This window comes from Hylobates moloch, unplaced genomic scaffold, assembly GCF_009828535.3.
Source record: "Hylobates moloch isolate HMO894 unplaced genomic scaffold, HMol_V3 SCAFFOLD_70, whole genome shotgun sequence".
NCBI lineage: Eukaryota > Metazoa > Chordata > Mammalia > Primates > Hylobatidae > Hylobates > Hylobates moloch.
Genome location: NW_026652345.1, coordinates 58,635 through 82,782, shown reverse-complemented (window position 1 = coordinate 82,782; position 24,148 = coordinate 58,635). Strand labels below are relative to the sequence as shown.

General features: G+C 38.3%; 1 protein-coding gene across 1 annotated transcript in view; it reads left to right on the top strand.

Moving 5' to 3' along the window:
• The window catches only part of LOC131382576 (centrosomal protein of 112 kDa-like), a 68,199-nt gene that overhangs the window by 436 nt on the left and 43,615 nt on the right, over positions 1 to 24,148 (top strand). The window contains exons 2-5 of the mRNA XM_058434869.1: positions 1,012 to 1,461; positions 9,267 to 9,380; positions 15,556 to 15,746; positions 17,360 to 17,532. Coding sequence (XP_058290852.1) covers positions 1,012 to 1,461; positions 9,267 to 9,380; positions 15,556 to 15,746; positions 17,360 to 17,532 — 928 coding nt within the window. The remainder of the gene's footprint in view (positions 1 to 1,011; positions 1,462 to 9,266; positions 9,381 to 15,555; positions 15,747 to 17,359; positions 17,533 to 24,148) is intronic.

Below are 24,148 nucleotides of genomic sequence, written 5' to 3'. Positions count from 1 at the left end.
CTAAAAATTGCATATATGTATTATGCACAACATTGTGAAATGACTAAATCAAGCTAATTAACAAGTGTTGCTTCACATATTTATCAATTTTGTGATGAGAACACTTAGGATATACTCTTTTAGCAGTTTTCAAGAACACAGTACATTACCATTTACTATGGTCACACCACGTTGTACAATAGATCTCTTAGACTTATTCCTCCCATCTAACTTAAATTTTGTTTCCTTTGACTAATATCCTCCTCCTCCTGAGGCTGGAGTAGGGTGGTTTATCTTTCTTTCTTTCTTTTTTTTTTTTTTTTTGTAATAATGATCGGGATTTTACTGCATTGTCTAGGTAGAGTGCAGTGGCACAATCTCGGCTCACTGCAACCTCTGCTTTCCGGGTTCAAGCAATTCTCCTGCCTCAGCCTCCCGAGTAACTGGAATTACAGGTGTGTGCCACCACGCCTGGCTAACTTTGTATTTTTAGGAGAGACAGGGTTTCACCGAGTTAGCCCGGATGGTCTCGATCTCCTGACCTCCTGATCCACCCGCCTTGGCCTCCCAAAGTACTGGGATTACAGACGTGAGCCACCGGGGCAGGTCAGTTTATCTATCTTGAATGTATTAACTGACTGGTTAAATTCCTGCAATTGCATGCTTGATTTTGCATCCTTGATTCTCAGTACTAATGATCCGGATTATAGATTATTGCCTAGTTATAAACATGTTCAAGTATGCTTTTGAAAACTAAACATTCTTAAAAGCATTCTGTACCCTTTATTTTCCTTAGCATGATTTGTCTTTGACACAAGGAAGAGCTGTTGGTGTTTACTTCCAGTGGAATAGGTTTTAAAAAGAACCTTTTAAATAATTTGACTTGGGTTTTGATATATCAGAGAGTGAGGAAATTTTCACTTGAGACTCATTCAACTCTGATGTCTGTCCACATAGCGGATCACCCCTTCTGTGAACATCCTCCAGCCGCCCCATTTTCTGTGCCCCTATTCTTTCGCCACGGCCCCTAAGGTGATCATAAGCGACTCAGCGTGGGATGCGGGAGGGCAGCAGCATTCAAACTGCTGTCAGGTTATCCCGGAAGCTTCGACCGGGGACCCGCCAAGTGCCCCGCAAGCTGGGATGCGAGTCTGGCGGCTGCTAGGCCAGCAGGAGCGTCGCCATGGCAACGGGGCGGCGCGGACGCCGCCGCCTGTGGGCGGAGAAATGCCAGCGCGGAAGTCTCCGCCCCCAGCCTGGGGCACCGGTGGTCGCAGCCGCCGGGAACGTCGCCATGGCAACCGCACCGCATGCTGCAGGGGTGGAGTAGGGGGCGGGGAAATGCGAGCGCGAAAGTCCCCGCCCCCGGGCTGTTGGGCGGCGGCGACCCAGCGGCCCGCAAGGATTTGAAACCGTTTGGCAGGGGCGGCGGCGGCGTTGGCGGCAGCAGCCGAGCGGAAAGCTTGCGTGTGGTGGTGCCAGGTTCTCATTTTTTTTTCCGAATTTCCTTCCCCCGCCCCTCCCACCGGGTTCTTGAGTGTAATTTTGCGCTGGTGGCTGCCGCCCCGCCCTTGCGGGCCCATTCGGGAAGGGGCGTCGCCCTCAGGCCCTGGGCCCGTTCTCCGGGCCTGGGGGGCGTGCGCCCCGGGAGTCCCGGCGCTGCCCGCTGTGGTGTCCCCGGCAGGCAGAGCGCGATCCAGGCCGGGACGGCTTGGGAAAGTTCTAAGTAAAGTTTGATCAGCCGGTTTGATCGGTCTGACGTGGTCCAGGAGTCTGACCCAAGGGTTTGCGACTGGGAGAGGAATCTGTGTCCTGGATAAGGTAGGAGCGCGGCCTGGGCCTGGGCCTCGGCGGGCTGAGGAAGGGACTGCCAGGAAGGGCACCGCTGGAGTTTTCAATTCCGTCGCAGAAAAGAGTCTCAGAACAATCAGCTGGATTTGCGGGGACAGAACCAGGGCGCTGGTTGGTTTGCAGAAAGTCATAGGCCTCTTGGAGAGGCCCTAGCCCAGCACCGCCGCGTGTAGGATACTACCCTGTGTTTCTGAGTTAATTATTTTTAAGTGTTCAAGAGAACGACATAAGTAAATGTGAACAGCTTTTCTGATCATTGCACGGCTATTTTTATTTGTCTTTAATATTTTAAGATGTCAAAATAAGATAGAAAAGGCACATTAAATTCCATGAGCCTCTCCACAGTGGTCAGGCTGCAGCTTAGTGGAATGCATGGTATTAATAATTTGTGCAGTGTTCAGGCCCAGCTGTCACTGTCCCCTAAGAACCTAGGACAGTGATTTCACCTCACTTAAGCCTCAGCTTCTTCCTCTGTGAAATGACCATGGAAATGGTGCGGAAATTATAGGGCCGGGCCAGAAAATAAACTGAGATTTGTTTGTAAAGCACACACTGAGCTACGGGTAGGGTCAGGGAAGACTCCTGTCAAAACATCCACACGTGTAAGCCAGAGAAAACGTGCACCTGTAATCCTTTTTAATTTGGCGACATTTCCAGTTTTCTTTAATGACCCACAATATACTTAAAATATGATTTGATTGAACAAAATAGATTTTACGCAACTTCCAAGAACGTTTGTTTTGTTTGGCAAGGAGTGTGATATGAATGAAGTGTATTCTTTGCTTGGCAGTTGTGACTCCTTTTTTTCCCAGACCTTTTAATACTCGTGGCTTGGTTATGTTTGCTGACTCTAGGGTAGGTAAGCCCATTTTGTAGCTGTCCAAAAAGAAGTTTAAAAAAAAACAACATGGGTGAGTTTAATAAAAGACATGATCCAAATATAGATTGTAGCTATAAGCAAGAGTCACCCAATTTACTTTTTTACCTTTGAAATTATTTATTTTTTTGACACAGTCTTGCTCTGTGGCCCAGGCTGGAGTGCAGTGATGCGATCTCAGCTCACTGCAACGTCCGTCACCTGGGTTACCTTTGAAATAATTTATATAACTAATAGGCACACTATAATTACTGTAAGCCTAAGCCAAAGATGTTACTTTACCTATTTTTCAATTCTAGTAATTTAAATTTTCGATTCTGATAAATGGTATGAAACTTTTGATAAGTTGGAACTGAGATACAATTTGTCAATATGATGTAATTTGTTTTAAAATTATTTATTTTTCATTTTCAATTTTTTTTTTTTTTTTTGAGACGGAGCTTTGCTCTTGTCACCCAGGCTGGAGTGCAGTGGTGTGATTTCAGCTCACTACAACCTTTGCCTCCCAGGTTCAAGCGATTCTCCTGCCTCAGCCTCCTGAGTAGCTGGGATTACAGGTGCCTGCCACCATGCCTGGCTAATTTTTGTATTTTTAATTGGCTAGGCTTGTCTCGAACTCCCGACCTCAGGTGACCCTCCCGCCTCGGCCTCCCAGAGTGCTGGGATTACAGGTGTGAGCCACTGCACCCGGCCCATTTTCAGTTTTTTTGAGACAGGGTCTCACTTTATTGCTCAGGCTGGAGTGCAGTGGCGTGATCTTGGCTCATTGCAGCCTTGACCTCTTGGGCTCAAGTGATCCTCCCACCTCAGCCTCCCAAGTAGCTGGGACTACAGATGCATGCCACCATGCCTGGCTAATTTTTGTATTTTTTGTAGCGACAGGGTCTCACTATGTTGCTCAGGCTAGTCTTGAACTCCTGGGCTCAAATGATCCACTCACCTTGGCCTCCCAAAGTGTTTGGATTACAGGCGTGAGCCACCACACCTGGCCAATAAGATGTAATTTGTGTAGCAATAAATCCTTGAAGGTTTGAAATGTTAGTTTTTTTGTTTCTTTTTCTGTTTCTTTATTTTTTTGGAGAAAAATTAAGGGATAAGAAGAAGCAGATTTTTAGTTTTTACCAAATGTTACTTTGATTCTTGTTTTTTTTTGAAATGTATACTTCAATATTGCATGTCAATATAGCAATTCCAATTGCCTTTCTACTTTTCAAATTTTTTTTTTTTTTTTTTTTTTGAGACAGAGTTTTGCTGTGTCACACAGGTTGGAGTGCAGTGGCACCATCTCGGCTCACTGCAAACTCCACCTCCCGGGTTCAAGCGATTCTCCTGCCTCAGCCTCCCTAGTAGCTGGGAATACAGGCGTGTGTCACTTTGCCCAACTAATTTTTTTGGTATTTTTAGTAGAGACGGGGTTTCACCATGTTGGCCAGGCTGGTCTTGAACTCCTGACCTCAAGTTATCCGCCTGCCTCAGCTTCCCAAAGTGCTGGGATTACAGGCGTGAGCCACCGTGCCCGGCCTTCAAAATACTTTTTAATTAGTTGGAGATATTGCTCACTTATATGTAAATTGTCAGTATAATGGATCTGAGAGCTAGAGGTTTCAGAATGTTAATCTGAGCTTTGTGCTTGATTTCATGATTTTGAGTTAGTCATTTAATGGTTGAATTTTAATTTCCTCTAATGTTAAACACTACCATTTCCTGCCCATGTCAAAGGATTTATTGAGAATTAGTGATTATGAGGAATCTTTTTTATTTAGCTTTAGCTATAGATGTTCTCAGGCAAATGTTTGAGTACATGGGCAGTATATAGTCTTTAGGCCCCGGAGTACATCTAGGCCAGAGCTGTGCTTTAAAACTCTGGGTTTATGAGTTTCCATTGGTTTTGTTCATCCATTTGAATTGTTGCTTTTCAACATTATGATCTCACATCCAGCACTGGTATCATAGCCTTCTGTTATCAAGTGCATAACTGATGGAATATATTGTATACATGTAAAACAAAACCAACCGACCAAACAAAAAATGATGAGTACCAGGTAATAAGCTAGGTACTTACTAAGATGTGTAAATCATGGTCCCTGCCTTCTAGGAGCTTCTCACAGATAATGGAAGATGTATGCATAATAATACACAGATGTGTAAAAAAACATGCTGTACACAGATGTGAACAGTTTACACTGAGAACAGAGCAACAGCCAGTCTAGGGCAAGGGAGGGGGGGCCAGCTTCACTCAGGTGACATTTGAGCTGCATTTACCTGACTCCAGGTGGAGGGAATAGCCTATGAAATTGCAAAGGGGGTGGGATCAGATAAGTCCTCGCAGGGTTTGACCATAGTGAGGAGTTCATTGTGGCAAGAGGGAAGTGGGCATTGGTGGGTTGGTGTAGTTAGGCAAAGAGTGTGTGTGTGTGTGTGTGTGTGTGTGTGTGTTTGTGTGTGTGGTGTGAGAGACAGGCCTAAATGCAAAGGTACTTGTATGCCTAACTTTGGGTTTGGATAGTATTCTGTTTTAGGCAGTCACGAGAGATTTTTAAACAGGAAGTGATAGGCTTAGCTTTGTCATTAGGAAACTCATTCTGGAGCAGGTGAAGAAAACGGACTCAAGTAGAGAAAACTGACAGTAGGGAGACAGATGATGAGGCTGCCGCAGTAGTTCAAGTAAGTGGTGGGCAGGCCTTTATCTGAGATTGTGGCAGTGAGAATAGAGAAGCAGGCAGATTTTGAGATATTTCTCAGCTGCTATCAGAGGGGAAGGAGTCAGTGGAGATGGAAAATTTTACATAGCGGATAGGCAATTGATAGAGGACAGATAGAGGGAGAGTTATTGTGTCTGATACAGGAGCAGAGGTGGAAGAGTGTTTTCTCTGAGAGGTAAGTTGAGAGATGGGAGGAACGACATCTTGGGGTGGTACCACCTGGCTATTATTTTTTCCATGAAGCAAAATGTATGATTTTTAAATTGAGAGGAGAGGCTGGAGTTATTCAAGGGGCTGTAAGATATTTGGGAAAAGTTTTAAAGCTGCTTCGTGGAGTAGGAAATAGCGAGACTCCTGAGGGTTCAGGTAATGTTGGAAGCTGTCTGACTACAAGGCAGTGCCATTTTTTTCCAGCAACCCTGTAGAGCATGAAGGAGGGCATCAAGGGATTGCGGCCTTGCCAAGTAGAAAGGAAAGATCTAGTGGAATAAGAAGAGAGCATTTAAGAGGACAAGAGGCGGCCGGGCATGGTGGCTCATGCCTGTAATCCCAGCACTTTAGGAGGCCGAGGCAGGCGGATCACGAGGTCAGGAGATCAAGACTAGCCTGGCTAACACAGTGAAACCCCGTCTCTACTAAAAATACGAAAAATTATCTGGGCGTGGTGGTGGGTGCCTGTAGTCCCAGCTACTCGGGAGGCTGAGGCAGGAGAATTCCTTGAACCTGGGAGGCGGAGGTTGCAGTGAGCCGAGATCATGCCACTGCATTGCAGCCTGGGTGACAGAGTGAGATTCCGTCTCAAAAAAACAAACAAACAAACAAACAAACAAAAAAACGAAAAGAAAAGAAAAAAGAGGACAAGAGGTTAGTTTCAGACGGATTTCTTTGCAAGATGACAGAGATGAGAAAGGGGAGTACGTGGTAGTCAGATGGTTGGAGCGTTGAGCCTCATGAGGGATTTTGGGGCTGAGGGAGGAAGAGCAGTAGTTGGGAAGTGGCAAGATGGATCTTGGTAAGTGTTTTCCTTCCACTGCGTGGTTGAGTGGAGAAAGTGAAAGACTACAGAGGATGCATGAGAGAGCAGGTGGGGAGAGAGAGAGAGAGAGAATGAGAGAGATTATGAGAGACCTTGGCTTACCTCTAATGACTGAGGAAAGTAAAGTCAGCAAGTAAAAGCTAGGATTTACTTACAGAGACGGGGTAGAGAGAACTTTCTATGAAGAGGTTGTTGATGATGAAATGGTGGAAACCATATGATAATGTGATAAATATTAGAAGCTGGTTTAGCAGATAGAGGGCAGTTTGTGGAGCAAGATAGCTTATGAGGCAGAACAAAGCTTTTCACCAAATATAGAATTTGTAAATGGAATAAATGAAAAATTGGCACCATTCATAATGTAAAGGTAGCGCACATCCCTATCAGGACATTTCACAATTTAAAGGAACATGTAGAGTATGGATGTATTTTTAACTTAACAAATTTTGTCAAAACCTACACTTTTGATTTTTGGGATTCACCCCCTTTGTATTCAGTGTTTTTCCTGTTAATTAGAAGTATGATGACCAATATTTTATAGTTTTTAAAGAGGATTAAAAAATTTATATTTGGTGGAGGGTGCAGTGGCTCATGCCTGTAATCCCAGCACTTTGGGAGGCTGAGGTGGGTGGATCATGAGGTCAGGAGTTCGAGACCAGCCTGACCAACATGGTGAAACTCTGTCTCTACTAAAAATAGAAAAATTAGCCAGGCATGGTGGTGTGTGCCTGTAATCCCAGCTACTCAGGAGGCTGAGGCAGGAGAATCGCTTGAACCCAGGAGGCGGGGTTTGCAGTGAGCCATGATTGTGCCATTGCACTCTGTAGCCTGGGCAACAGAGCAAGACTCCGTCTGAAAAAAATTTTTTTTAAATTTATATACAGCAAATGCACTTTTTTTGGCATGTAGTTCTATCAGTTTTTACACACTGTAGGTTCTCATAACTTCCTACATAGACAGTGTACAGAACAATTCCAACATGCCAAATCGTTTCTTTGTGCCATCCCTTTGTGTTGAGACTCTGCCGCCACTGCTAACCCCATGAGCTGCTGATCCGTTCTTTATGTTTATATTGTTTGCCTTTTCTAGAATGTCACACAAATGGAATTAGGCAGTATGCAGCCTTTTGAGAAGGGCTTCTTTCACTTAGCATAAGGATTTGAAGTTTCCATGTTGTGTGTGTATCAGTAGTTCATTCCTTTCTGTTGCTGAGTACTATGTTATTGTGTGGATATGCCACAGTTTATCTAGTCCCCAGTTGAGGGACATTTGGGCTGTTTTCAGTTGTTTGGTGGTTATTTAAAAAAAAACACATTTGGATTTTTGTGTGTATATAGATTTTTCTTTTCACTTAGCTAAATACCTGGGAGTGGGATTTCTGGGTCATAGGCTGAGTGTGTGTTTATTTTTGTAAGAAACTGCCAAACTGTTTTCCAGAGTGCCTGTACTATTTTGTATTTCTACCAGCAATGCATGAGAGTTCCTGTTGTTGTACATCCTCACTAGCACTTGGTATTGTTTGCATTTTTAATGTTAGTGGTATCTCAGTATAGTTTTAATTTGCATTTCTGTAATGATATTGAGCATCTTATCATGTACTTACTTGCCATCTGTATTTCTTCTTTGGTAAAGGGACTAATTTTTTTTGCTGATTATCGGGGTAGTTTGTTTTCTGATTGTTGAGTTTTGAGAGTTCCTTATGTATTCTCAATACAAGTCTCATATGAGATGTATGATTTGCAAATATTTCGTTCTGGTCTGTGGCTTATCTTCTCAATTCCTTAACAGAGTCCTTTACAGGACACTTTTTTTTTTTTGTGAAGTTCAATATATCAGCTTTCTTTTTTATTTTTGAGATAGGGTCTTGCTCTATCTAGCACCGAGGCTAGAGTTTAGTGGTGCGATCATGGCCCACTGCAGCCTTGACCTCTCACACTTTCAAGCAATCCTCCCACCTCAGCATCCGAAGTAGCTGGGACTACAGGTACGTACCACTACACCTGGCTAATTTTTAATTTTTTTTTGTTTTGTAGAGATGGGGTCTCACCAAATTACCCAGGCTGGTCTTTAACTCCTGGGTTCAAGCATTCCTCCTGCCTGGGCCTCCCAAAGTTCTGGGATTACAGGCATGAGCTATCGTGCCTAGTCAGTTTTTCCTTTAGTGGGTAGTGCTTTTAATGTTGTATATGAGAAATCTTAGCCTTACTCAAGTTTGCAAAGATTTCCTCCCATGCTTTCTTCTAAGAGTTGTATAGTTTTACATTTTTACACTTAGGTCTGTGATGCATATTGAGTTAATTTTTATATACAGGATGAAGTTTAGGTTGAGGTTCAATTCGTTGTTTTTTTTTTTTTTTTGTATATGGATATCCAGTTGTTATGACATCATTTGTTGTAATAACTGTCATTTCTTCATGGATCACACCTTTGTTGAAAATCAGTTGTTCATGTTTGTTTTGGTCTGTTTCTGGACTTTCTAATCTTTTCCATTGATCTATCTTTTCACCAATACCAATTGTCTTGACTACTGTGGCTTTGGAGTACATCTTAAAATCTGATAATGTGAGTTCTCCAACTTTGTACTTTTTCAAAATTGTTTGGGCTCTTTAGTTCCTTTACCTTTTCATGTAAATTTTAGAGTTAAGCTTATCTCTACAAATAATACAGCTGGGTTTTGATTGGAATTGCACTAAATCTACAGGTCAATTTGGGGAGAACTGATATTTAACTCTTACGAGTTTTTTTTTTAAATGTCTCTCATCAGAGTTTTGTAGTTTTCAGCATACAAATCCTTAATATTTTGATTTAAAATCTTTTACAGATTGGATTATGGAAGTGGGAAGTGAAGAAGAAAAATGGGAGAAGCTGGATGCAGAATTTGATCACTTTGTGGTTGATATGAAGCCCTTTGTTCTAAAATTACCTCATAGGACAGGTAAGATTATGTTTGAAAATTAGATTCTTAAGATTAAGTTTTTTCTTTATATTATTTAGTCAAACCAATGAACTATCAACATGGAAGAAAAACTGATTTTCTCTAGTAACAATTTTTGCCATTGACATAGGACTGTTTACACTGAGTTGTTCAAGGGTAGATAGACATTCAGTGATAATGTCTTGCCAAACTGTGGACAGATCTTATTGTGATGCCTCGTCTCACATGTCATGAGCTTACAGCACATGGATCTCTAAAGTTAGCTACAACCTTTTTTCTTGCATCTTTTTCTTTTCTCTGTGGAAATTTTTCTTGCAAAGTTTTCTTCTTTCTATGGAAAGGGCCAGAGACAGGAGGAGCCTACTGTTCTCCTGTTCTCTGGCCCTTTTGTCTATCAAAGCAGAAAATAATCTATTGGTCTTTTATGCTTATTTGTTGGCATAACAAAATCCAGTGTGAATAAAGTTTTGTTGCTATCTTGTCTCCAATTCCTGGCCTGTTATTTCTAATTATGGAATGAAAGTCTTTTTCTCAAGTTGGAGAATTTTCATGTAACTTAAGGCACTAGAGAGCAATTGGAGAGAATTTTGGGGACTGGGAAGATTCTCTAAGCCATAGTAGGTGTAAGATTGTCTGTAAAGGTAAATGTGACTTGGTAGCTTTTGAGTGGTAGGTTTGAAGTGGGACCAGGAAACTATGGCTTTTACTTTTTCCAAGTTGCCTGTTTCCCTGACGTGTCTGAGTGGACTCTATATTCAGTGAGGAACTGACTCAGTATTAAATATAGCAATCCCCCCTAATCTTGAGGAATACATTCCAAGACCCCCAGAGGCTGCCTGAAACAGCTGATAGTACTAAAACCTATATGCGCTCTGTCTTTTCCTTTACATACACACTGATGATTAAATTTAGTTTATCAGTTAGGTACAGTATGAGATTGACAACAATAGCTAATAATAAAATAGAACAATTATAACAATATAATGTAATAAAAATTGTGTGAAAGTAATTTCCCTCTTTCTAAGTATCTTATTGTATTGTACTCACCTATTTTTGGACTGCATTCGAGTGTGGGTAACTGAAACAGAGGAAAGCAAAACCATGGATAAGTGGAGAGACTGTTGCCTTTATTCCAGGGAGCTGTGTTAGGAGAAGGGAGTATGATATATAAATTATGCATTCTGTGTTCACCTATTGTTCTAGGGCCTTCAACCTTTCCTAGTCCTGGGTAAGTTGCCATGGTCTTCCCTTGAAGACCTCCTCCTCTGCCTTCTGCTCTTGACCTTGTCGGGCTTTAACCTCTTCTTTCTTCCTCTGATATTTTTCAAAGGAATGTTTCATGTCCCATGACTCAAGTTCATGATTATTTGAATGATATCTAATGATATTTTTATATTGCATCCTCTTCTAATATTCACTACCTTTTTTTCTTTTTGTCTTAGATTTGCTGATTAGGAAACATTTGTATTAAAATTTCTCATTGTAAATGTATTTCAAATCAAACCATCCTCATATTTTATCTTTTTTAAAAAAAAGATTTTAGGGGCCAAGCACGGTAGCTCACGTCTGTAATCCTAGTACTTTGGGAGGCTGAGGCGGGTGGATCATGAGGTCAGGAGATCAAGACCATCCTGGCTAACATGGTGAAACCCCGTCTCTACTAAAAATACACACACACACACACAAAAATTAGATGGGCGTGTTGGCGGGCGCCTGCAGTCCCAGCTACTTGGGAGGCTGAGGCAGGAGAATGGCGTGAACTCGGGAGGCAGAGCTTGCAGTGAGCCGAGATCGCACCACTGCACTCCAGCCTGGGTGACAGAGCAAGACTCCATCTCAAAAGAAAAAAAAATTAGGTACATAGAATTCATTAATTGTAATCTTTGATTCCTTGACACATTGTCAATATTGGTACATCCATGGCTTTCTTTTATTTAATTAGTTTATGATAAGCAATCCGAAACTCACATCTTAAACAAGAACTAGAAATTCATAATAAATTACATCTTATTGCTAAATTCAACTTGTGATAATGGGTTTTCCCATTATTTTACATAGAGGAATGAATTCTTTCATTGACCAAATTGTACTAAATTCTGGACATTAGAATATTATATAGATTGCAGTTTGCTATGGGATGTGGAAAGTATGTAGATTGAAAAACTATTTACTTAAGTTTATCAGTTTCACTTTTGTATTTTCTTCTTGTTCAAAGTGTTCCCAATATTTCATGAAGTTTGTTTCATGATTATATAATTTTCACAGCAAAAAATACAAAAAATTTTAAAGGCATAAGTTTCCAACCTGAAATGATGTTTGCAACATAGTCAATCCGGTCTTAGTGATTTTTGTAGGTAAAACAATAAATGAATATGACCTTTGTAAACTAAAAGATTAGAGCAGATTTATGATTTGCATTAGATATATAATCCTCAAATTGACTTAGACTGATAAAAAATTAATACCAGAATAGTTTTCATGAGACCTAAAACAATCCTGTGTCATGGCAAGATAATATAGACCATTGTATGTGGGTTAAACTGTGCTGTGATTTTTAGGTAGATTTTGAAAAGAATAATTATTTCACAAAATGACATGTAAATAGTGCTCAATTATTTTTAAAGATGTTAAAACCCTCAATCAGTCAGCTACAAATCCCTGGGTATTATTGGATTTCATAAAACATTCAAGATTTAATTTTAGAATAAGTTGAAAATGCTTAGATAAATCAGAGATTGCATTTTATCTCTTTCAAGGTTTACATAATTAAAATTATGGAAAGATTTTTTCAATACATCTAAAATTATTTTAGAGATGCAAAATTATAACAAAATTTTATCACAGAAATTTATTTATAAAACGTCTCCCAGCAAAGAAAAGCCCTGGACTTGATGGCTTCACTGATGAATTTTACTAAACATTTAAAGAATAATACCAATCTTACTCAAACTATTCAAAAAAAATAGGGGAGGGAGGAATATTTTCAAAGTCATTCTGTGAGGCCAGTATTACCCTGATACCAAAACCAGACAAAGATACATCAAAAAAAAGAAAACTACAGGCCAGTATCCCTGATGAACATTAATGCAAAAATCCTCAGCAAAATACTTGCAAACAGAATTCAACAATATATTAAAAAGATCATTCATCATGACCAACTAGGATTTATTCCAGGGATGCAAGGATGGTTCAACATATGCAAATCAATCCATGTGATAAATCATAACACAATGGTGGACAAAAACTGTATGATCATTTCAATTAATGCTGGAAAAGCATTTGATAAAATTCAACATCCCTTCGTGATAAAACCCCTAAAAAAACTGGGTATCGAAGTAACATTCCTCAACATAATAAAATTCATATATGACAGACCCATAGCTAGTATTGTACTGGATAGGGAAAAACTGAAAGCCTTTCCTTTAAGATCTGGAGTACAACAAGGTTGCTCACTTTCACCACTGTTATTCAACATAGTATTGGAAGTCCTAGCTAGAGCAGTCAGGCAAGAGAAAGAAATAAAGGGCATCGAAATTGGAAAGGAAGAAGTCAAATTATGCTTGTTTAAAGATGCTATGATCTTATATTGGAAGTACCTAAAGACTCCCCCAAAAAACTATTAAAACAGATAAACAAATTCAGTAAAGATGCAGGGTGCAAAATCGACATACAAAAATCAGTAACATGTCTATATGCCAACAGCAAACAATCTGAAAAAGAAATCAAGAAAGTAATCTCATTTCCAGTTGCTACAAATAAAATAAAATATCTAGGAATTAACCAAAGAAGTGAAAGATCTCTATAATGAAAACTATAAAACATTAATGAAAGAAATTGAAGAGGACGCAAAAAAATAGAAAGATACTCTATGTTCATGGATTGAAATAATCAATATTGTTAAAATGTCCATCCTACCCAAACCAATCTGCAGATTCGGTGCAATCCCTATCAAAATACCAATGACATTCTTCACAGAAATAGAAAAAAACAACCTTAAAATTTATGTAGAACCACAAAAGACCCAGAATAGCCAAAGTTATCCTGAGCAAAAATAATAAAACTGGAGGAATTACATTACCTGACTTCAAATTATACTACAGAGCAATTGTAACCAAACTGTCATGGTACTGGCATAAAAACAATCACATGGACCTATGGAACAGAATTAAAAACCCAGATACAAATCTATACATTTACAGTAATTTCATTTTTGACAAAGGTGTGAAGGACTTATACTGGAGAAAGGACAGTCTCTTCAGTAAATGGTGCCATTTACTTAAGTTTATCAGTTTCACTTTTGTATTTTCTTGTAAAAAGTAATCCCAATATTTCATGAGTTTGTTTTGTGATTACATAATTTTCACAGCAAAAATGCAAACATTTTTAAAGGCATTCTTCTGTATATGGATATCAAGTTTTCAATATCCCTATACAGAAGAATGAAACTAGACCCCTATCTCCCACCATATACAAAAATAAAAATGGATTAAAGACTGAAATCTAAGACCTCAAACAAGAAAACTACTAAAATAAAACATTGGGGAAAATCTCCAGGGTATTGGTCAGGGCAAAGATTTCTTGAGTAATACTTCAAAAGCACAGGCAACCAAAGCGACAATGGACAAATGGGATCTCATCAAGTTAAAAAGCTTCTGCAAAGGAAACAATCAACAAAGTGAAGAGACAATCCAGAGAATGAGAGAAAATCTTTTCAAACTATTCATCTGACAAGGGAATAACCAGAATATATAAGGAGCTCAAACAACTCTATACAAAAAAATCAAATAATCTGATTTAAAAATGGGCAAAAGATCTAAATAGACATTTCTCAATAGAAGACATACAAATGGTAAACAGGCATGTGACAAGATGTTCAACGTCACTGATCATCAGAGCAACACAGATAAAAACTACAGTGAGATATTATTTCACCCCAGTTAAAATGGCTTTTATCCAAAGACAGGCAATAACAAACACTGGCAAGGATGTGGAGAAAAGGGAACTCTCCTACACTTTTGGTGTTAAAGCAAATTAGTGGAGTGACTATGGAGAAGAGTTTGAGATTCCTCAGAAAAACTAGAAAATAGAGCTACCATGTGATCCAGCAATCCCACTGCTAGTTATATACCCAAAAGAAAGGAAATCAGTGTATCCAAGAGATATCTACACTCCCATGTTTGTGGCAGCACTGTTCACAATAGCCAAGATTTGGAAGCAACCTAAGTGTCCATCAACAGACAAATGGATAAAGAAAATGTGATACATGTACACAATGGAGTACTCAGCCATAAAAAAGAATGAGACCCTGTCATTTGCAACAACATGGCTGGAACTGGGGGACATTATGTTAAGTGAAATAAGCTGGGCACAGAAAGACAATCTTCACATATTCTCCTAATTTTTGGGAGCTAAAAATTAAAACAATTCAACTCATGGAGATAGAAGGACGGTTTGCAGAGGGTGGGAAGGATGGGTGGGGAGGAAGTGGGGATGGTCAATGGGTACAAAAACATAGAATACAACCTAGTATTTGACAGCACAACAGAGTCACTACAGTCAATAATAATTTAATGGCATATTTAAAAATAACTAAGAGTATAATTGGATTGTTTGTAATACAAAGGATAAATGCTTGAAGTGATGGATAGATACCCCATTTATCCTGATGTGACTATTATACATTACGTGCCTGTATAAAAATATCTCATGTACTGCCTAAATATATATATCTACTGTGTACTCACAATAATTAAAAATTAAAAATTAAAGTTATTTAATGATAATCTAGAGATTTTATTTTTGAGAAAATATTTCTTTGCGTTTGTCTTTCTCATTTACCAATTACCTAATAAAGTTAAATTGTAGACCAGGAGTTAGCAGACAATGGCCCATGGGCCAACTCCTGCCCACAGTCTTTTTTTGTCAGGTTTTATTGGAACATAGTCATGCCATTTGTTTACTTACAGTCTCTGAGTGCTTTCATGCTACAGTGGCAGAGTAGTTGTGCCAGAGATCATATGGCCTGTGAAGCCTAAAGTATATACTCTCTGGCCTTTAACAGAAAAGGTTTGTTGGTCCTTCTTTTAGACTAAAGCAGGTGCTATTATAGGTCTTTGTAATCGAATGTTTCATTTTATAAAAAATCAAGTTTCTAATAGTTCTTCTGTATTTATAGAACGGCAGAGGTGTGCTCTTTGGATTAGAAAGCTGTGCGAACCTTCAGGAACAGGTGCAGGAATAATGGGGAGGAAGAATCGGAACCTGTATGCAAAATTATTATTGCATATGCTTAAACGAGGTGTGCTTGAAGGCCCTTTTACACACCGACCTGAACCCGGGACACTAAAAATTCTACCTTCATACATGGTAAGTATCAATGAACAAAAGATATATATTAGTTTCATTTAAAAAAAAGCATCAAGTTATCATCCCTTTGGGGAATGGTAATACTATTAGATTGTATGTGCTAGATAATATATTAAAATTGTTTTTTTCTTCATGATTCAATTTTTTCCACCTTTAATAAAATACATGTATTGCTTATAAGGGGAGTATCCTTATTGATTTAGTTATGCCTCAGTATTCAACAATATTTCTAAAAAACTGAAAATGAAATTTTTTATATTGAGCTTTACTTTTTGCTAATTTTCACTGGATTATAATGGTAATTTTTATGTAATTCAGCAAATTCTAGTTTTTAAACTCTTTCATATATATTTAAACGTTCATGAGAGATTGGAGTGCATGATTTGTAAAAGTTCCTTTTTACTCTAATAAAATGACAGTAATAAATTGGAGTTTAAAAGTCATTTTCTGTACTTAAATTAATTTCATTGTCAAAATCAGCTTTATTGCAAAGGCAGTTATTATGCTTGGTGGATAAATTGTCACTGTCCTGGTCCTTGTAACCATAAAATATAACTTGGTTTGTGTGGTATTTGAGTGCCTGTACTTAAGAAGGAGTACTAGGTATTGGTAGCTTTGGTAGTTGCTGTTAGGATAGATATGTATTTTTTTAATGAGCTGCAGAATTCCTGTGTGATGTATTTTAAAACTTTTTATATTTTATCAGTTTACTTAAAGCACAACTTAGTCAAGTTGCACGCTGAGCATTAGAGAATAATTCCTGTTTTCCGTGGCACAATGCCAAAAGTTTTAATGACTGTGTCATTTAAAAAGAAATTTCTGTGCATGTCCCATATGGAGTGGAGGATCTTGTGTCATCCTCCCTAAAGAACAGTGCCTTGAGGATTTTGTCTGTAGGATTGGGAGAATTGTTGCAGAGATGTGCAGTCAATGCAGAGTTTTCTTTAGAAACGTGTAAAGGTAGAACATTTTATGAAGCACATCTAGATTTGAAGATACGAGTATATTGTATCATGTTTTCCCATTCACACAATTTCATAGAATCAAAGGGAAGGACTTTATTTAACAAATAATAATAATGTGAAAGTTTAGAGAACTCTCTTGGGTTTCCCAGCTAGTTAGTAGTGTGGCCAGAACTAAATCCCAGGTTTTTCACTCTGCTGTTCCTACCTTATCAAGGGATTCCTAATTTTAATTCCTGGGTTGCATTGTTTGTGTTTCTCGTCCCACTGATTTCTTTTTGTGTGTGTGTAAAGTAGTTAGTGATTACAGAAAGAGATAGGATAGCATATAATTAAAAAAAAACTTTGTATTTAACTTTTCGTCTTTAATATTCCTTTTGTAATATAAACATTACTATCAGATTTATCTGTTATGTACTTCTGTTTATTGTATTTCTTAGGCAGTAGAGTGCAACTAAAATGTAAATATGTTATCACTTAATGTATTTTAATATCTCATAATTCAATGTACATTTAATTTTTTAAATGTTTGAATGTAATTGAATTTGAGTATTTGAAAGGCTGTTATCAAACTTGAAACTTGGTGGAAATTTTAGTGGTTTTATTATAGTACATTTTGAAAGAATAATTTTTCTAACTTTTAAAAATCAGTCCATCTATTTTGATGAACCAAATCCAGCACGAGCAAAAGGTTCAAGCCCAGAGGGATTACCAGCCTGGGTACTGGGTGAGCCAGAGACAAGTGAACACAAATTAAATGAATCATGGAAACTCTCTTCTGGAGAAGATGACACTTTGGTGCAGTCGCCAACTGATGTCTACAGGTATGCTAAGAGAATGGGATTTTGAATGTGTTTCATCATTTAGTCTGTCTTTGGAACTGATTTATACATTCTGTTTTTCCTTTTTTTTTAAATGGTAAGTAGTTTTACTTTTCCCTTAACTGCACATTCAAGATTATTTTATATTTTTAGCCATTTAATAGATACCTGTTAACTTCATATATATTTTTGATTGCTTGACAAGTGGTCCCTGAGCATCTTTAAATGACACAATTATGTATTTTCCTTTATGACAAGCATACATTAAAAGCATTATCAATAACTTGAACAAAATATAAAATCCTGCAAATCCACCTTGAACAATATTTGTTTTCACTTAATGATATAATGAATGTAAGCATAAACCCCATTAGACAGTGCTTTCTTACTAGAGTATTAAATAGGTTTTTTTTAGTGCAAATAAAAATAAATTTCTGAGTTTTTGAAATGTACAAAAAGGCCATTATTGTGGTAGCATAATTTTTGGCTTTAGGGAAGGGATAGATGTAAATTTGGACTTTTATCAAATTTTTACTTTTCCGTTTGGCCTTATTCCTTGAAATGTTAAAATACAGGACAGTGTCAATTACCATGTACCATACTTTGTAGTTCAATCCTCACCATTCTCTTGGTAATTTTAATTTTAGAAATCTGTTTCTGTTAACAGTATAATCTTTCTTGTCCACTATAATTTTTTTGGTTTGTTCCTTAAACAGATATAGAAATATCATTAGTAATTTGAAATGTCTCCACAGTTGATGTAGTCTGTTTATATGTGTTTTTCAGACCTGAGATATTATGGTCGAAAAATATAAACAGGCTGGGCATGGTGGCTCACGCCTGTAATCCCAGCAATTTGGGAGGCCGAGGTGGGTAGATCACGAGGTCAGGAGATGGAGACCATCCTGGCTAACATGGTGAAACCCCATCTCTACTAAAAATACAAAAAATTAGCCAGGCGTGGTGGCGGGTGCCTGTAGTCCCAGCTACTCAGGAGGCTGAGGCAGGAGAATGGCATGAACCTGGGAGGTGGAGCTTGCAGTGAGCCGAGATCGCGCCACTGCACTCCAACCTGGGCAATAGAGCAAGACTCTTGTCTCAAAAAAAAAAAAAAAAGATAAAAGTGAGAGATCCAGTCCATATGAAATTATTTAAGTAGAAAGGAGAAACAGAATGGGGAGGCAAAAAGGAAGAGGTGAAATAGTTAAGGGCATGTTCAGAAGAGTAAAAAGAAACGAATAGATAAGTCTGTAGGAAGTGTGGTTTTAAAATACTTATTTTTACATTCATAGGAGAATTACAATTAGAAGAGGTGTAATTGTAGAATTTTTGTAGCCTTTGAAGCAATCTTTTTATATGGAGGTATAAAGAGATTGTGGTCTGTATACAAAGAAAAATACGATTCTTAGTTTAGCTGCAAAATACATCAGTTGTTTCCCAAAATATCTGCTAAGAGTCCAGCTAAATTCTGGGTTCCTTTCTAGATGTAATGAATGTGGAGTTTACAGTATAAAAGTGAACAAAAATAGTTTCATGTATCTTAGAGCTTAGAGCATAGTTTGAAAATGTGTGATCTTCCTGAACTGAATGAATCGTGTGGGTAGATTTGTTTTGTTGGACTTAAACAATGTCTTTAACAATTTTAAATGAGTTGTCAAAATTAACATTTGGGGAATTTCATATAAAAGCCCAACTTTCTGGCTTCTCTTTAAAACTGGACACCTAGAATTTTTTCCAGGACACAGCCATAGGTTGGAGCTAAGTAGTTCTTGGTTAACCCCCTTAGCGTATGCCTTCACGATTTTCTTCTAATTCCTGACACCAAATTTGATGTCTATTGCATCTGTTATTGAGCTTGAGTTTTTCCCCCTTTTAAGTAGGGTTAAGAGGAAAATGAAGTATTTGTTTTTCTATTTTTATGTTCTAGCAAGTGAAAGAAGAAAGGTAGAAAAGAGGGATCATGTGATTTAAGAAGGGAAGAGGATTGGGCACAGCCTGTGCGTCTGTGGTTCTAGCTATTCAAGAGGTGGAAGCAGGAGGTTAGCTTGGGCCCAGGAGTGTGAGGTCAGCCTGAGGAATAGAGTGAGACCTCATCTGTGAACAAAAAACAGAAGGGGAGAGACAGACACTACGTCTTTGTAGAAGTGAAGGATATCCTTATATCTGGCAGTATGATAACTCATCTGTTAAGCCCTCCAGACTTTTGATTTATAACCATTGTTAGATGAGTGGGGGAGAGAGATAAGCACATGGATAGTTTCAATGAAGTGGCTATGCGCAGTCATGGAAGTATTTGCAAGGATTCAGGTGTGTATAAGAGAAGGGTTAAGGATAGGAAATAGACTTGAGATTTCTAGGGAGTCCGGGTGAATAGATTTTTTTCTTCTTTGGAATACAGGATAAAGTTTAAGAAGATACAATGAGACTATCCTTCAACTATTACTCACTGACTTTTTTGAGAAATGAAACCGTAGTAAAATCCCCACAATTGTAAAAAATAACTTAATTCTCTTTGTTGGTCACTTATTATTAAATGGCGTTTTAATGCAAGAGGATTGCTAGAGTATGAGGCATTCGTTGTCAGTTATATAATAAGTAATGGGAGAAACAGGCACTCTTGTGATCCTGGTGAGTCCTACCCATCCTTCAGAGATCGCAACGTGAAAGAAGCCTTATCTGATACCCCAGGGCAGTTTAGGCAACCCTGCTATTTACTCCTTTAGTACTCTGTGTTTCTTTGCTGCCTTCATCCCATGCGTAGAGGCTTACTATCTGTCCTGTGTGCTAGATTGTAAATTTCATGAGGTAGGAACTTGTGTTTTTGCTGTTTGCTGTATTTGCTATATTTCCAGCCCCTAGCACTGGGCAGGAACGTGTTAGGAATTCTGTAAGTATCTATATTCAAGAGTGAATACATGCATGAATGAGTAGATTGTGTTAGACACTGCCACATATTTAATCTGTACAAAATCTCTTTGAAACGGGTATATTGTGACAGAGGAAATTGCCTAAAAGGATTTTTTTTTCTTTTTAACATTTCAGAAAACGTTGAGGGAAGCATAAATTTTAGAAAACATGGAGGGAAGCTTGGATGTAGTTTATAGCAATTCCCTTCACACACTGTGAGGAATATGACAATGAAGGAACTGGAAAGGACATGCTTAAAATATCTTCTGTCAAATGTCAGAATCACTAAGGTCAGTTAGGGCTGCCAAAACAAAATATCTCAGGGTATCTTATGTTTCTTTTAATTTAATAGTTTTAACTTGATTATTTTTACAATTTTAATTTGATTTACATTAGTTAACAGATATTTGTAGTTTTTACATACATGAAGACATTTAAAAATAAAACTAACATTTACTTTAGCTAAAACCAAGAAAACTGATCTTAAGGTGAAATATGTATCATGTGTGACATCAGATCACATGTGGTGAATCAGCTACTGATGGTTCTGTCTTCTTATTTCTTTTCTAAATTTCCTCCTTTAAGTGATCATAGTGTGCTAATGAAAAAGTTAGTATCTGCTAATCTTGACCTAATATATCTAATCAGTTCTGCAAGAAATTGTTTTAAAAAGTTTAAGAGGCTTATAATATTTGACACATGTATGTTTTTATAGTGAATAATTTATTGTTAGTTAGAACTGAAGTTTAATGCTGCCTCATAAATTTTACAGCCACTTCAACTTGTCCTTTGAAAAACCTCTTTAATCTTAAAAGATTTTTCCCCCTTAGTGTTTCTTTTTTGATCACTTTATAAAATCCTGCTTTACTTAGACCTTTTTGTATGTGAAGTATTTCTAATGGCATTTTAGATGATGCTGTTTGTGTCCTAGCCTTTTTATATTATTAAAGATGCAGAGTCCTTTTGAAGCCTTTTTGTTAGGACTCCCTATTCAGTAGAGATGGCACCTTTCCTTTACTTTTATTCTTCCTGTAGGATATGGTATATAGCCTTGTTCCAAACTTGTTAGAAGTATGGTGAGGTCATACTCCATCTGGCTTATTCTCACGCTTTATTTTTTCCTCCAAGTGTACATTATATACTAGTGTACTTAGCATTTCACACCAAACAGCTTCAACACTTAGCTAGTAGTCCTGTCCTGGTTCTCTTCTTTGCTTTCATTTTTCATATTTCTTGGTTTAAGGTAATCTTATTACCCATATTTTCTATATGAAAAACTACTGTTCCACATTGCATTGCTATTATATATCTGTTACTGCATTTTTATGTCAAATATCTGCCTATTTTCTTTTCTTTTTTTTTTTTTTTTTGAGATGGAGTCTTACTCTGTCACCCAGGCTAGAGTGCAGTGGCTCAATCTCGGCTCACTGCAACCTCCGCCTCCCAGGTTCAAGCGATTCTCCTGCCTCAGCCTCCAGAGTAGCTGGGATTACAGGCGCATGCCTAGCTAATTTTTGTGTTTAGTAGAGACATGGTTTCACCATGTTGGCCAGGCTGGTCTCGAATTCCTGACCTTAAGTGATATGCCCACTTTGGCCTCCCAAAGTGCTGGGATTACAGGCATGAGCCACCATGCCTGGCCTATCTGCCTATTTTCTTGACAATGAAATATTTTAGTTATATTTGAGTTTGGAGCATGACTTTAGAAAATGTTACTAAGGAGACCATAGACTTAGATCTCATGCATGTATAGTTTGGTTAATTTCATTTAGATCTACAATCATGAGCTATATCAATATATATTATCTTTCTGATCAGCCTTCAGATACTTACTGTGGAGGTCTGATAAAGACCTTAATTGTCTTGATGGTGGTCTTCATGATCCTTCTTCTGGTGTTCATACCCTTATATAATCCCCTCCCCTTGAGTATGGGCAGGACCTGTGACTTGCTTCTAACCAATAGATTATGGCAATGGTAATGGGATATTATTCCCAGGATTACATTGCTTCATCTTGCTAGTAGACTTGCTGTCATTCCGTTTGCTGGCTTTGGAAGAAGCAGCTGCCACAAATCATACATGAATCAGATAGCCATAAGGAACTGAATGCTGCTGACATCCACACGAGTCGAGAAGTGAATCCTTCCCTAGTAGAGCCTCTAGATGAGAACCCAGGTCTGGTCCAATCATGATTGCACCCTTCCGTGGCCCTAAACAGAGGACCCAGTTCAGCTGTGCCTGGACTTCTGACCTGCAGAAACATGAGAAAATTTATGTGTGTTGTTTAAAGCTGTTAAATTTGTAATAATTTGTTATACAGCAATTGATGACTAGTACAGTCTTTATCCTCATTTTAGAAAAGTATGCAATCTATATATAATACATGTTAATAAAAACCTCAGTATAGAAATATTTAGAGTAAAAAGTCACAGTCCTTCTCTCTGTGTCCTCTTTATCCCACTTTCGAGTGGTAATCACCATTAGCAATTTTGTGCATATCGTTTTACAATAGACATCCACACCTATATAATTAAGAAATTACAGGCCGGGCACGGTGGCTTATGCCTGTAATCCCAGCACTTTGGGAGGCCAAGCAGGCGGATCACAAGGTCAGGAGTTCGAGACCAGTTTGGCCAATATGGTAAAACCCTGTCTCTGCTAAAAATACAAAAAATTAGCTGGGCATGGTGGTGGGTGCCTGTAGTCCCAGCTACTTGGGAGGCCGAGGCAGGAGAATCGCTTGAACCCGGGAGGCAGAGGATGCAGTGAGCTGAGATTGCACCACTGCACTCCAGCCTGGGTGACAGAGCGAGACTCTGTCTCAGAAAAAAAAAAAAAAAAAAGAAAGAAATTACAGTTGACTCATGTTGTACATGCTGTTCTGAGACTTGCTCTTTTTTTTTTTACTCAACTGTGTCTTAAACCTGTATCATGTGGACTTTTAAATTATAGATAATCCATAATGTGGATATACTATAATTTAACCTGTCTCTTCTGCTTTTAATTTTTGATTGTTATAAAGAATGCCTGAGTTAACATCCTAGTAATCCATCATCATGCACCTTATTTAAAAATGCACCGAGGGTTTGTTTTAATCAGATATTATACGATGACAGACGTAGAGACAAGTTGCCTTTGAAAGAAGAGTTCATTTCTCACAGTTTCCAAGAGGAGGGAGGCATGCCACACCGTGCAGGCCACGTGGAGAAGCACAAGGGTTGGTCAGGAGGCAGAAGGAGCAAGGAGAAGCATGGATGAGAGCCTTTTTGTACAGTGGTGGGATGTTCCCTATTAGACAGAAAATGAAACACCAATGTTGGGGTTTGTAGTTGGAGGGTTTGTAATATAATTTCCAAGTGCCCACAAAAAGACAGGGATGGTAAGGATGTGAACAACTTTGACTGTTAGTTTGGTCCATGATTTCAAGATGCCAAATTATCAGTTAGAATATCAAGAATGATTATTATATGCCTGCATGTGTTTTGGGCTATTATGGATTCCTAGATGAGAAATTGCTTTGTTGGTGGGGTTATTAGTTGGTTCAACATCTTGTGCAACGGTTAAAAAAAAAAATATATATATATATATATATACACACACACATATACGTATATATGTATATATGTGTGTGTATATATACACACACATATATATAGGTTATTATGGCAAGGTCTAATAGGATAAAGTTAAGAAGTACATAAAGTATAGGAAG